Below are 15863 nucleotides of genomic sequence, written 5' to 3' on the forward strand. Positions count from 1 at the left end.
ATTAATCTGAAGTCTACAGTAAGAGGGATACATAATATTAATCTGAAGTCTACAGTAAGAGGGATACTGATATTAATCTGAAGTCTACAGTAAGAGGGATACATAATATTAATCTGAGGTCTACAGTAAGAGGGATACATAATATTAATCTGAGGTCTACAGTAAGAGTGATACATGATATTAATCTGAAGGTCTACAGTAAGAGTGATACATAATATTAATCTGAAGTCTACAGTAAGAGTGATACATAATATTAATCTGAAGTCTACAGTAAGAGTGATACATAATATTAATCTGAGGTCTACAGTAAGAGGGGATACATAATATTAATCTGAGGTCTACAGTAAGAGGGATACATAATATTAATCTGAAGTCTACAGTAAGAGTGATACATAATATTAATCTGAAGTCTACAGTAAGAGGGATACATAATATTAATCTGAGGTCTACAGTAAGAGGGATACATAATATTAATCTGAGGTCTACAGTAAAATTGATACTGATATTAATCTGAGGTCTACAGTAAGAGGGATACATAATATTAATCTGAGGTCTACAGTAAGAGGGATACATAATATTAATCTGAAGTCTACAGTAAGGGGGACTCTGATATTAATCTGAAGTCTACAGTAAGAGGGACTCTGATATTAACCTGAAGTCTACAGTAAGAGGGATACATAATATTCACAGTGTTGTATAATGCTGCCTATTGTAGAGTGCGTGGATGGCGGGAAGCGGTACGAGAACAGGGATGTGTGGGTATCATCATCTGATCCTTGTCGTGTGAACCAGTGTCGTGAGGGTCGTATCATCACAAGGCCACGTCAGACGTGTAACCATACCTGTACACACGGCACTATTCGGCGTAACGAGTGCTGCTCCAGCTGTACAGGTTAGATGCTTATACTTTCTACTGTTATAATCAGGGATTTATAAAATGTGACCGCTCTACATGCTACAATCCATTTAACCTTTGTATGGTTTAGCTTAGAAGAGTTGTTGTTTTGTACAATTGACTATATATAACAACTGACACATTTACCTGATATGTTGTAGACTGTCTGTACGACGGCGAGACCTACAGTGATGGTCAGAGCTTTATGATGCCTGGGGACAGTCTACAGAGGTGTACATGTACCGCAGGAAATGTAAAGTGTAATCAGATTGGTCCATGTCCACCACTCAGGTGTAGTGTTACAGAAACTCCATCAGGTGCTGTTTGTCCTGTATGTAAAGGTAAGACATGATTAATAAACTCCATCAGGTGCAGTTTGTCCTGTATGTAAAGGTAAGACATGATTGATGTTGAATGACATTCACATTACTATCAATGCATCAATGAATAGTTGATACAAATGACTATCAAATGAGTGGTTGATTTTGAATGACCTTTACATGACTGTCAGATGAATGGTTGATATGGAATGACCTTGACATGACTTTCAGATGAATGATTGATATGGAATGACTTTGGCATGACTTTCACATGAATGATTGATATGGAATGACCTTGACATGACTTTCAGATGAATGGTTGATATGGAATGACCTTGACATGACTTTCAGATGAATGGTTGATATGGAATGACCTTGATATAACTATCAGATGAATGGTTGATATGGAATGACCTTGACAGAATATTAACTTGATTTTGTACCATGTATTCTATGTAATGGTTACGTTTCGCTGTTTTAGGTTGTTCCTACAATGGCCAAGTTTACCAACATGGAGATACTGTCTCAGCTAGTCGATGTACTATCCTCAGATGTAGGGAGGGTAAGTTCTCCACAACTCAGATGTAGGGAGGGTAAGTTCTCCACAACTCAGATGTAGGGAGGGTAAGTTCTCCACAACTCAGATGTAGGGAGGGTAAATTTTCAACAACTCAGATGTAGGTAGGGTAAGTTCTCCACAACTCAGATATAGGTAGGGTAAGTTCTCCACAACTCAGATGTAGGGAGGGTAAGTTCTCCACAACTCAGATGTAGGGAGGGTAAGTTCTCAACAACTCAGATGTAGGTAGGGTGAGTTCTCCACAACTCAGATATAGGTAGGGTAAGTTCTCCACAACTCAGATATAGGTAGGGTAAGTTCTCCACAACTCAGATGTAGGGAGGGTAAGTTCTCCACAACTCAGATGTAGGGAGGGTAAGTTCTCCACAAATCAAATGTAGGTAGGGTAAGTTCTCCACAACTCAGATGAGAGGAGTGTAATGTTTCTATCTGGTAACAAAACTCGCTCAAATGATGTTTTGTTGAACACACTGTCTATTTAATGTACTACTCCGCCAGGCTAATTACAGGATAAATACGGTAAATTCTGTCCCTGTAGAGGTTAGGAAGTAGGGAAGTACTCTTTATGTGCTTTATACTTTTACAGTCTTATCTATGTAGTAACTGATTTAAATGTTATCTCATCAAAAGACTTACCTTTATAGCCTTCTGTTAAGAAATGACCCTATGAATTTATTGTTAGGTCAAGTACTTTCGGACAGGGTCCAGTGTCCTCCTCCACCATGTCTTAACCCCGTAGAGGTGGACGGTCAGTGTTGTCCAGTCTGTAAGGAGTGTTCATTTGAAGGGAGGCACTACAGAGAAGGGTCTACCTTCCCCCATCCAAGTAAACCTTGTGAGACCTGTCACTGTCAGGTAGGTGTCTCACACTGTCACTACTTCGTGACATCCGAGCCATTACGTAAATCGAGGAAAGGTGATGATATTGCCTTTCAGTGGTTTCCTTAAAATTAAATTTGTCAAACAATTATCATACACAATTAAGGCTTATTATTTTGTTTTTTAAACATCTGATTAGCTATAGACTTTTAAAAAAAATGACATTAATATCTAATTCCCCTAATTTGTGCTGTACATTTGGTATAATTGGTGTATTTGAGCTGTTAATGTGTTGTAGCGGGGTGAGGTACGGTGTAGGAAGACTTCAGTAGATACCTGTCCCCCAGTCACCTGTCGCTACCCAGAGACCCGCCCTGGGGACTGTTGTCCATCCTGTGGGGGCTGTAACTATCTAAATAGACACTTCCAGAATGGTCAGAAGTTTGTCCCCCCAGGTGGAGATGCTTGCAGAGTATGCGTGTGTGAGGTCAGTATCATTATACTATTATCTTAAAATAAGTTCTGTCTAATGTATTATTGTAATTAATGATATGAAAAGTTCTGTTTTCTCTTTGACAGCTTACTCTATAATGACAGAGGATGATTCTGTTTTCTCTATGACAGCTTACTCTATAATGACAGAGGATGATTCTGTTTTCTCTCTGACAGCTTACTCTATAATGACCAAGGAGGATTCTGTTTTCTCTCTGACAGCTTACTCTATAATGACAGAGGATGATTCTGTTCTCTCTCTGACAGCTTACTCTATAATGACAGAGGATGATTCTGTTTTCTCTCTGACAGCTTACTCTATAATGACCAAGGAGGATTCTGTTTTCTCTCTGACAGCTTACTCTATAATGACAGAGGATGATTCTGTTTTCTCTCTGACAGCTTACTCTATAATGACAGAGGATGATTCTGTCTCTCTCTGACAGCTTACTCTATAATGACTGAGGATGATTCTGTCTCTCTCTGACAGCTTACTCTATAATGACAGAGGATTATTCTGTCTCTCTCTGACAGCTTACTCTATAATGACAGAGGATGATTCTGTTTTCTCTCTGACAGCTTACTCTATAATGACAGAGGATGATTCTGTCTCTCTCTGACAGCTTACTCTATAATGACAGAGGATGATTCTGTTTTCTCTCTGACAGCTTACTCTATAATGACAGGATGATTCTGTCTCTCTTTGACAGCTTACTCTATAATGACAGAGGATGATTCTGTCTCTCTCTGACAGCTTACTCTATAATGACTGAGGATGATTCTGTCTCTCTCTGACAGCTTACTCTATAATGACAGAGGATTATTCTGTCTCTCTCTGACAGCTTACTCTATAATGACAGAGGATTATTCTGTTTTCTCTCTGACAGCTTACTCTATAATGACAGAGGATGATTCTGTCTCTCTCTGACAGCTTACTCTATAATGACAGAGGATGATTCTGTTTTCCCTCTGACAGCTTACTCTATAATGACAGAGGATGATTCTGTTCTCTCTCTGACAGCTTACTCTATAATCACCAAGGATGATTCTGTTTTATCTCTGACAGCTTACTCTATAATGACCGAGGATGATTCTGTTCTCTCTCTGACAGCTTACTCTATAATCACCAAGGATGATTCTGTTTTATCTCTGACAGCTTACTCTATAATGACCGAGGATGATTCTGTTTTCTCTCTGACAGCTTACTCTATAATGACAGAGGATGATTCTGTTCTCTCTCTGACAGCTTACTCTATAATCACCAAGGATGATTCTGTTTTATCTCTGACAGCTTACTCTATAATGACCGAGGATGATTCTGTTTTCTCTCTGACAGCTTACTCTATAATGACTGAGGATGATTCTGTCTCTCTCTGACAGCTTACTCTATAATGACAGAGGATGATTCTGTCTCTCTTTGACAGCTTACTCTATAATGACAGAGGATGATTCTGTTTTCTCTCTGACAGCTTACTCTATAATGACCAAGGATGATTCTGTCTCTCTCTGACAGGTTACTCTATAATGACAGGATGATTCTGTCTCTCTCTGACAGCTTACTCTATAATGACAGAGGATGATTCTGTTTTCTCTCTGACAGCTTACTCTATAATGACAGAGGATGATTCTGTCTCTCTCTGACAGCTTACTCTATAATGACAGAGGATGATTCTGTCTCTCTCTGACAGCTTACTCTATAATGACAGAGGATGATTCTGTTTTCTCTCTGACAGCTTACTCTATAATGACAGAGGATAATTCTGTTTTTTCTCTGACAGCTTACTCTATAATGACCGAGGATGATTCTGTTTTCTCTCTGACAGCTTACTCTATAATGACAAAGGATGATTCTGTTTTCTCTCTGACAGCTTACTCTATAATGACAGAGGATGATTCTGTTTTCTCTCTGACAGCTTACTCTATAATGACAGAGGATGATTCTGTCTCTCTCTGACAGCTTACTCTATAATGACCGAGGATGATTCTGTTTTCTCTCTGACAGCTTACTCTATAATGACAGACAATGATTCTGTTTTCTCTATGTTGTCCGAAGATGATCAAGAATGTAGGATATATGCCAGCTGACACCTTAGTAAGGTTGTGTTATTTCTCATATTTTGTATATTCTTTATGGTTACAGGCAGGCACAGTAAACTGTACACGAATGGAGTGTAGCCCTGTGACCTGTCCCAACCCAGTACGCCCTGCTGGTCGCTGTTGTCCTGTGTGTCCTATCAATTGTAACGTCCTCGGCACACGCTACAGAGAGGGTCAGTCATTCGGGGACACCATGGACCCCTGTACCAGGTGTACCTGCTGGGTATGTATATAGTTCTGATCCACCTTTTGTTTGTGTGTAACATGACAAGAGTGTGACAGGAGGATCACATGTTGGTCCCATATTGGTGTAACATTTATTCATATATTTGTGTGTGACAGAAGAATCAAGTGTCGGTCCCACGCCTGTGTAATATTATATATATTTGTGTGTAACAGGTAGGGAGGTCCCACACCTGTGTAATATTATATATATTTGTGTGTAACAGGGAGGGAGGTCCCACACCTGTGTAATATTATATATATTTGTGTGTAACAGGTAGGGAGGTCCCACACCTGTGTAATATTATATATATTTGTGTGTAACAGGGAGGGAGGTCCCACACCTGTGTAATATTATATATATTTGTGTGTAACAGGTAGGGAGGTCCCACACCTGTGTAATATTATATATATTTGTGTGTGACAGGTAGGGAGGTCCCACACCTGTGTAATATTATATATATTTGTGTATGACAGGTAGGGAGGTCCCACACCTGTGTAGTAATATTATATATATTTGTGTGTAACAGGTAGGGAGGTCCCACACCTGTGTAGTAATATTATATATATTTGTGTATGGCAGGTAGGGAGGTCCCACACCTGTGTAGTAATATTACATATATTTGTGTGTGACAGGTAGGGAGGTCCCACACCTGTGTAGTAATATTACAGTCAAACTTGTAATAGCGGACACCCTTATATAGCGGACACCTGTCCATAACGGACACTTCCAGGAATCCCCAATGAAAATCACTATATAAATATCATGTATATAGCGGACACCTTCCTAATGCGGACAGCGGACACTTATTTTTGTCCGTAAAGTTGTTAAAAATTCCGTATAACGGACACGTGAAACCATAGCCGTGTTGATATTTGTGTGTAAAACGTTTCTACATAACAAGCAGAGCATTAATTACTCAACTCCCCTGGCAGCAATGCTAACTAAGGAAGCCACTTCATCAGTCACTTATTGTCCTGTTACCTGTAAGTTGCTGTAACAATGGACAGTAATTACAAGAGGGTGACCGATCGCCATCGGCAGGTGTTTGTTTACTCAACCCCACCGGTGACAGCTAAGCTTAGCCATTCAACCATAGCCTAGACAACAAGAATGGTCAGGGGGTAATTAAATCATTATCAAGACCAACAAAAGAGGGACAAAGCAATAGTTATGGCTGTCATAATTGTTTTACTTACAAAATCAACCGTATGCAAATCTGACAGGGCAAACACATGGTTATCAGAAGCCATTTTCTAACACTCGGAACTCCTCGGAATACGACTACGTAACATATTAAGAACAGCTGAAGAGTTCCGAGTGTCTTTGTATACACTATATACTAATTGACTGAACCAGAAAACGGTATTTATTAAATTAAATCCCTACATGGATTTCAGAAAATATGTCTCAAAATAAATGCTTAGGGATTATAATTATAAGAGGAAAATGCACTTTCATTTATAAAGAGTTAATGTTGTAATGGAAAAGATATTTCAAACATATTTATTTTCCAAAATATTGAGGATTAATGAAAATTGTTTTACTACGATAAGAATTACCTTACTTTTTTGACTATGTTGAGTATTTGTCTGAATAGATATTCAGTATAGTATGATATTGTGAAGATTTGTTTTGAAACTATAGGCTTAATATAAATTATTAAAAATATCAACTTCAATTTTTGTGTCAGATGAATGATTGAAAATTAATTAATTAAGCATTTATCTTTAATTATTTGTCTTTTATTCATTAGTTTACGTGTTTAAATATAATAAATCAGGAGACATATAGTGTACTATAAACAGACTTAGGTTTGTTTCTTCGTTTATAAGGGACATAACTCGTTGAACCTCTATATAAAGGACACCTCTCTATAAAGGACACTTTTGTCTTGTCCCTTAGGTGTCCTTTATAGACAGGTTCGACTGTATATATATTTGTGTGTGACAGGTAGGGAGGTCCCACATCTGTGTAGTAATATTACATATATTTGTGTGTGACAGGTAGGGAGGTCCCACACCTGTGTAGTAATATTATATATATTTGTGTGTGACAGGGAGGGAGGTCCCACACCTGTGTAGTAATATTACATATATTTGTGTGTGACAGGGAGGGAGGTCCCACACCTGTGTAGTAATATTACATATATTTGTGTGTGACAGGTAGGGAGGTCCCACACCTGTGTAGTAATATTATATATATTTGTGTGTGACAGGGAGGGAGGTCCCACACCTGTGTAATAGTATATATATTTGTGTGTAACAGGTAGGGAGGTCCCACACCTGTGTAGTAATATTATATATATTTGTGTATGACAGGTAGGGAGGTCCCACACCTGTGTAATATTATATATATTTGTGTATGACAGGTAGGGAGGTCCCACACCTGTGTAATATTATATATATTTGTGTATGACAGGTAGGGAGGTCCCACACCTGTGTAATATTATATATATTTGTGTATGAAAGGTAGGGAGGTCCCACACCTGTGTAATATTATATATATTTGTGTGTGACAGGGAGGGAGGTCCCACACCTGTGTAATAATATATATTTGTGTATGACAGGTAGGGAGGTCCCACACCTGTGTAGTAATATTATATATATTTGTGTGTGACAGGGAGGGAGGTCCCACATCTGTGTAGTAATATTATATATATTTGTGTGTGACAGGTAGGGAGGTCCCACACCTGTGTAATATTATATATATTTGTGTATGACAGGGAGGGAGGTCCCACACCTGGGTAATATTATATATATTTGTGTATGACAGGTAGGGAGGTCCCACACCTGTGTAATATTATATATATTTGTGTGTGACAGGTAGGGAGGTCCCACACCTGTGTAATATTATATATATTTGTGTATGACAGGTAGGGAGGTCCCACACCTGTGTAATATTATATATATTTGTGTATGACAGGTAGGGAGGTCCCACACCTGGGTAATATTATATATATTTGTGTGTGACAGGTAGGGAGGTCCCACACCTGTGTAATATTATATATATTTGTGTGTGACAGGGAGGGAGTCCCACACCTGTGTAATATTATATATATTTGTGTGTGACAGGTAGGGAGGTCCCACACCTGTGTAATATTATATATATTTGTGTATGACAGGTAGGGAGGTCCCACACCTGTGTAGTAATATTATATATATTTGTGTGTGACAGGGAGGGAGGTCCCACACCTGGGTAATATTATATATATTTGTGTATGACAGGGAGGGAGGTCCCACACCTGTGTAGTAATATTATATATATTTGTGTGTGACAGGGAAGGAGGTCCCACACCTGGGTAATATTATATATATTTGTGTATGACAGGGAGGGAGGTCCCACACCTGTGTAGTAATATTATATATATTTGTGTGTGACAGGGAGGGAGGTCCCACACCTGGGTAATATTATATATATTTGTGTATGACAGGGAGGGAGGTCCCACACCTGTGTAATATTATATATATTTGTGTGTGACAGGGAAGGAGGTCCCACACCTGGGTAATATTATATATATTTGTGTATGACAGGGAGGGAGGTCCCACACCTGTGTAGTAATATTATATATATTTGTGTATGACAGGGAGGGAGGTCCCACACCTGTGTAATATTATATATATTTGTGTGTGACAGGGAAGGAGGTCCCACACCTGGGTAATATTATATATATTTGTGTATGACAGGGAGGGAGGTCCCACACCTGTGTAGTAATATTATATATATTTGTGTGTGACAGGGAGGGAGGTCCCACACCTGGGTAATATTATATATATTTGTGTATGACAGGGAGGGAGGTCCCACACCTGTGTAGTAATATTATATATATTTGTGTGTGACAGGTAGGGAGGTCCCATGCCTGTGTAATATTATATATATTTGTGTGTGACAGGGAGGGAGGATCACCTGTCAGTCCCATGCCTGCCCCAGTACTGGCTGTACTAACCCAGCCCGACGTCCCGGTCAGTGCTGCCCCTCCTGTAGTCAATGCGAGTACAACAACAGGGTAATCAGGAATGGTCAAGTCCACATTGATCCACTTCAGCCCTGCCAAGAGTGCAAATGTACTGTAAGTATTTTACTAGTCACTTCCCAGTTTTTGGTCTACTTTATAAGTATTTTACTAGTTATCTCCCAGTTTTATGTATTTTACTAATCATCTCCCCTTTTTATGTCTACTTTATAAGTATTTTAGAAGTTACCTCCCTTTTTATGTCTACTCTATAAGTATTTTAAAAGTTACCTCCCTTTTTATGTCTACTTTATAAGTATTTTAAAAGTTACCTCCCTTTTTATGTCTACTATATAAGTATTTTAAAAGTTACCTCCCTTTTTATGTCTACTATATAAGTATTTTAAAAGTTACCTCCCTTTTTATGTCTGCTTTATAAGTATTTTAAAAGTTACCTCCCTTTTTATGTCTACTATATAAGTATTTTAAAAGTTACCTCCCTTTTTATGTCTACTATATAAGTATTTTAAAGTTACCTCCCTTTTTATGTCTACTATATAAGTATTTTAAAGTTACCTCCCTTTTTATGTCTACTTTATAAGTATTTTAAAGTTACCTCCCTTTTTATGTCTACTTTATAAGTATTTTAAAGTTACCTCCCTTTTTATGTCTACTTTATAAGTATTTTAAAGTTACCTCCCTTTTTATGTCTACTATATAAGTATTTTACTAGTAATCTTTCTATGTCTACTTTAATTAGTATTTTACAGTTATATAATACCATATCATTATTGTTGAGCTTTTGCTGTAGATCCTATACCTGGTTTATAGAAAATCATTGTAATGCTTTAAGGCAAATTTATCTTTAACAAGGATGGGACCATCACCAATGTGACAGTGTCATGTCCTCCACTCACATGTGACCGACCCGTGACTCTGCCTGGACGTTGTTGTCCAGTCTGTGAAGATGACATTCCAGCCCCTACATCTGACCTAACTTGTGAAGTGAGCCAAATTACATACCGGGAGGGGGCCACCATGCCCCATCCCTCAGACAAGTGTCAGGAGTGTTTCTGTAGACGAGGTCGAGTGGATGACTGTCGACAGAAGTTGTGTGCCCAGACTCGTTGTAACAGTCCAGTATTTACACAAGAGGAATGTTGTCCACAATGTACAGGTAACCATGTTAACATCGGAGGAGTGTTGTCGACACTGTACAGGTTTTTGTATTAATTTTAAAATAGATGATGTAGATGGGTTACTGGCCATTTCACCAGGTAATATGAAAGATTTTTCGACCTTTCAAATTTTGTACTATGAGGCTTCTTAATAGGCTTACTGAAGGGCCGGTGAGCTCGTGCCATTGTGTTTTGTCCGTCCCTCAACATTTGCTTCTAGTCAACATTTGCTACTAGTCAAAAAGTTTTGAATATATTTGAACCAAGAAACATCCTTGAGGGAAGGGGATCAGATTTTGCATCAATGGTGGCTGTGATAGGCACTTTTTAATAAGGGAAATAGAGGTAAATCCTTTAAATTGCTACTTGTCATAAAGAGCTTCATGAATTTGAATCAAATTTGGTCAGAAACATCCTTGGGAGAGGGGGACCAGATTTTGCATCAATGGTGGCTGTGACCCCCAGAGACCAGAGGGTGGGGCCCAATTAGGGAAATAGAAGCAAAACCTTTTAATCGCCACTAGTCACAAAGTACTGAATGGATTTGAACAAATTTGGTGAGAAACAGCCTTCCATTATTGGAAGATTCGTAAAAAAGGTATGAAAATAATTGTAATGTAACTATTTTTGCCATGATTACTGAAATATCCGGGTGGGCGATGCAGACCCAAGCCATTTTTTGCTTAACCTTTGTTATGCATTATGTATAAACATTGAATGAGCTGTTTGATTGTTACAGACTGTAACTTCGAGGGTTTGATCCATAAGAGTGGTAGTAGATTTACACACCCAGTGAGACGTGACCAGACTTGTACCTGTACTCGAGGTAACGTGATGTGTGAGTGTAATCACTGCCAGCCTCTTACCTGTCGTAACCCCGCCCCTGCCAACAGTACCTCATGCTGCCCGACCTGTCACCACTGTCTCCATGGAAACCAGGATCGCGGTAATGGCACACAATTCCCATGTGGAGAATCTTGTACTACCTGTACATGTATAAATGGTAACATCAAGTCCATGGCTCAGGCTTGCTCACCAGTTGACTGTCAACATCCAGTTACAGATGGCTGCTGTCAGAACTGTGACCAGTGTTCCTACCAGGGTCGTACCTATAGTGATGGCCAACGCTTCTCGGACCCTCGTAATGACTGTAACCTGTGTATATGTGACAGGGGCACAGTCACCTGTCAGGCCAAGTCTTGTCCTGCCCCAACCTGCAGCTATCCCTCAAATGGCTTGTGCTGTCCTGAGTGTGGAAACTGTATGTACCCAAACTCGGCTGGCCGACTCATCAGGAATGGTCATCGTGTTCCCAGTGACCAGGATGTATGTACCGAGCACCTGTGTAGGAACGGTGAAATTGCTAACCTCACCAAGCGTTGTGTGGGAGTGTCCTGTCAAAACCCAGTCACTCGTGACTGTTGCCAGGAGTGTACCGACTGTCTGTACCGAGGATTGGAGAGGAGGAATGGGGAATATTTCAAGAACCCTGATGATGGCTGCAGTACCTGTCAATGTGTGGATGGTAATGTTAGGTGTAGTCGTAAGCCATGTAACCCAGTCGACTGTAATTGTCCTGCAGTCAAAGGATGTTGTCCAGTTTGTGGTGACTGTTTCTATCGTAACAAATTTTACGTTGATGGACAGAACTTCACAGACCCTAATGAGACGTGTGTGAAGTGCGAGTGTCAGCAGGGAAATGTACGATGTGCTCGTGTATCTTGTCCACTCCTGCTTTGTCCAGAGAATGTCCAGTTTTATGGTAGTAACCGATGCTGTAAGCAATGCCCCACACCAGACCGCCTTGTTGACTGTTCATATGAGGGCCAGCGTTACACACCTGGTCAGATATTCCCTTGCGGCTGTGACACCTGTACCTGTCGACGTGATGGTACATTGGACCTACGTCGTACTGACTGTCCCCCTGCCTTCTGTAAGGATCCCCGCACTAGTGGTGTGTGCTGCCCAAGCTGTGAATACTGTGAGCTGCAACAGTCGACAGATCTGGCCCGAACAATGGTCCTGAGCAATGGCGAGCGAAGGGATGACCCACGGGATAGCTGTACCACCATTATATGTGAGGTTAGGACTGTCATCGTGTTATTCCATTATATCATTAAATCACATGTACCCTGATAAAACCATAAAACATATGATAATCTCTGGTAATGGCATCCAGGTGATTTTAACTCGTATTTAAGGCTCCCATAGATGGGATATGTTGCCATTGTATTTTTAGGTCATCATGCTTCGTCCGTCGTCGTGCGCCGTCCGCCGTGCGTCGTGTGTAAACTTTTCACATTTCAAACTTCTTCTCAAGTTCCACCAGTGGGATTGAGCTGAAACTTGCCTGAAATGATCCTGAGATGGTCCTGACCAAGTGTTGTTATTTTTCGGGTAGGTCCGAAATCCAAGATGGCCGCCATAGCCGCCATTTTGAAAACACATTTTAAACTTCTTCTCATGTTCCACCAGTGCTATTGAGCTGAAACTTGCCTGAAATGATCCTGATATGATCACAACCAAGTGTTGTTATTTTCCGGGTCGGTCCGAATTCCAAGCTGGCCGCCATATCCGCCATCTTGGAAAAACAAATTTTATGCTTTTTTCTCAATTTCAACCAGTGCTATTCAGCTGAAACTTGCCTGAAATGATCCTGATATGATCCTGACCAAGTGTTGTTATTTTTCGGGTTGGTCTGAAATCCAAGATGGCCGCCATGGCAGCCATCTTGAAAAACACATTTTAAACTTCTTCTTCAGTTCCATTGGTTTGACTTTAAACATATTTTATTGTCTAAACAAGAACAATAGGATTAGGCACAAGTTATTACAACTTATGAAGCCTTCTCCACTCAACATGTTAATATTTACAAGTAATGACATAGGTATAATATATAGTAAATAATGTAACATTTAGGAGGAAAAATGGATAATTTAACATACAATGTACATTTACATAATAAAGAGATACAAGTATATATATTCAATTTCCATTGGTGCCATTGAGCTGAAAATGGGTGAGGATGTCAAGGAAGGCGAGCCAACAGTGTTGTTATTTTTTCCCCCTCGTAAAAACTTTGAAATGGCAGCAATGGTGGCCATTTTGTAACATGATTGCTCAATCATGGTTTTCCTGAACAACACCTATTTCAAACTTCTTCTCAAATTTCACCAGTGCTATTGAGCTGAAACTTGCCTGAAATGATCCTGATATGATCCTGACCAAGTGTTGTTATTTTTCGGGTTGGTCTGAAATCCAAGATGGGCGCCATGGCAGCCATCTTGAAAAAACATTTTAAACTTCTTCTCCAGTCCCACTGGTGCCATTGAGTTGGAAATTGGTGAGGATTTTAAGGAAGGAGGGCCAACAAAGTGTTGTTATTTGTTGGCCTCGTAAAATCATTGACTTGGCAGCCATGGCGGCCACTTTGTAACATGATTGTTCAATCATGGTTTTCCTGAACAATGCCTATTTTAAACTTCCACCAGTGGGATTCAGCTTTAACTTACCAGAAATGATCCTGAGATGGTCCTTACCAAGTGTTGTTATTTATTGGGCTGGTCAGAAATCCAAGATGGCCACCATGGCCAACAGTGCCACTATATACTTGCTACAGAGAATACATACTACAATAATATAAGGTTTTTAATTTAGAGTCAGATGACTGTTAAGGCCCCTGGGCCTCTTGTTAGCTTACCTGGCCCAAAGGTCCTGTGACCTTATGCCATGATGTAGCATCTGTCGTCCGTCCATCAATCGTCTATCGTCCATCTGTCCTCATCCATCAACATCTTGTTTAATCCCTACTCGTCCTGAATGCCTCAATGTATTTTGATGAAATTTGGTCTGGACTATTATTAGGCAAATGAGATCTGATGGGTAAACAGAGGGAGGTTTCTTCCCTCTAGGGGTGGAAAAAACGGGCCCAATAGGTTATTATAGCAAAAACACTTTAAAATCCCTTTTTTTCCATAAGAATGACAGGATTTGGACCACATTTAGTTTGAATCATTATTGGGAGAGGCAATTCAAAAGCAGAAAATATTTGAAATATTACTTTAATTAAATTAGAGTATTTAACCAATATTCCTGAAATATCCAGGTGAGCAATGCAGGCCCTCAGGGACTCTTCTTTCAGTGTGTTGTAATTTGAACTTATATTTAGATTTGGTAGTTTTAAATGGAATCCTTTGACCTTGATCTTTATATCCATAGTTTTTTGTATAATGCTAATTTATACATTCTCAGAATGGAAACATTGCACGTTTATCACGATCCTGTGATGTTCAATGTACTCATGCCGTCCCACCATCACTGGGCAAGTGTTGTCCAGAGTGTACAGACTGCTTCTACCGCGACAGTACAGGGGCCGAACAGATCATCAGACACACCCAGACCTACTCTGACCCTGGCTACCCCTGTAGGGACTTCATCTGTCAGGTAATTATCTCAGAACCCACTTACATTTGTGTGACCCTCTTATTACAACTATTTCATATATTGATAATACAAGTATTTCACTACTGCTATTTCATAATGATACTAACAAAAAACATTTTGATGATTTACAGTTTGGTAATTTAACCCAGCAACAGAGGACATGTAATTTTGTGACATGTGACAATCCTACGAGAGATCGCTGTGGATGTGATGTTTGTGATTCCTGTCTATATAATGGTGTACAGTACATTGATGGGGAAATCTTTAACCACTTGTTTGACCCCTGCCAGGAGTGTGAGTGTAAGGTAGGTACAGTACATTACAAACATCAATCTTCAAAACTTTACCAAAATTCCTGTTGACAAGAAAATTACAAAAATATGTAGTTGACATATTACAAGTACAGGAAGGTACCATTCAACCAACCAATTCATGAAAATGAAACACCCTGGATGAAATTAATGCCTTTCCTACCAGGACAGGCAAGTGCTAATAGTTTTGATACACCAGCACATTGCAAGTGAAGGTACGCAAGAACAATGTAGAAATGATCACTTCATAGATAATGAAACACACTGGATGAAATTGATGCCTTTCCTACCAGCACAGACAAGTGCTAATAGTTTTGATACACCAGCACATTGCAAGTTCCGGTAGGCAAGAACAACGTTGAAGACAACTTAATATCGAATGAGAAAAACAAAAGCTGAGATTGATGCCTTTCCTACCAGCACAGGCAAGTGCTAATAGGTTTGATACACCAGCACATTGCAAGTACAGGTAGGCAAGAACAACGTTGAAGACAACTTATTATCTAAATAGGCTCTACAGCAGATGAATAGTGAACACCATTGCAGTTCGGTA

The 15863-nt window shown here is 39.6% G+C and overlaps 1 protein-coding gene across 1 annotated transcript; it reads left to right on the forward strand.

The window, feature by feature from the left end:
- Window positions 1-715: 715 nt before the first annotated feature.
- On the forward strand, window positions 716-15304 carry LOC117319279 (kielin/chordin-like protein; the record flags this gene model as incomplete). Its single annotated transcript, XM_033874112.1, is given in 11 exon segments — window positions 716-892; window positions 1057-1236; window positions 1697-1777; window positions 2478-2650; window positions 2913-3101; window positions 5247-5426; window positions 9319-9495; window positions 10252-10555; window positions 11296-12638; window positions 14808-14999; window positions 15131-15304. Coding segments are annotated over 11 exon segments (3170 nt in total), but the record flags the coding sequence as incomplete, so codon positions are not given.
- Between the last annotated feature and the right edge of the window lie 559 nt (window positions 15305-15863).

This window comes from Pecten maximus, unplaced genomic scaffold (genome assembly GCF_902652985.1).
Source record: "Pecten maximus unplaced genomic scaffold, xPecMax1.1, whole genome shotgun sequence".
Classification (NCBI taxonomy): domain Eukaryota; kingdom Metazoa; phylum Mollusca; class Bivalvia; order Pectinida; family Pectinidae; genus Pecten; species Pecten maximus.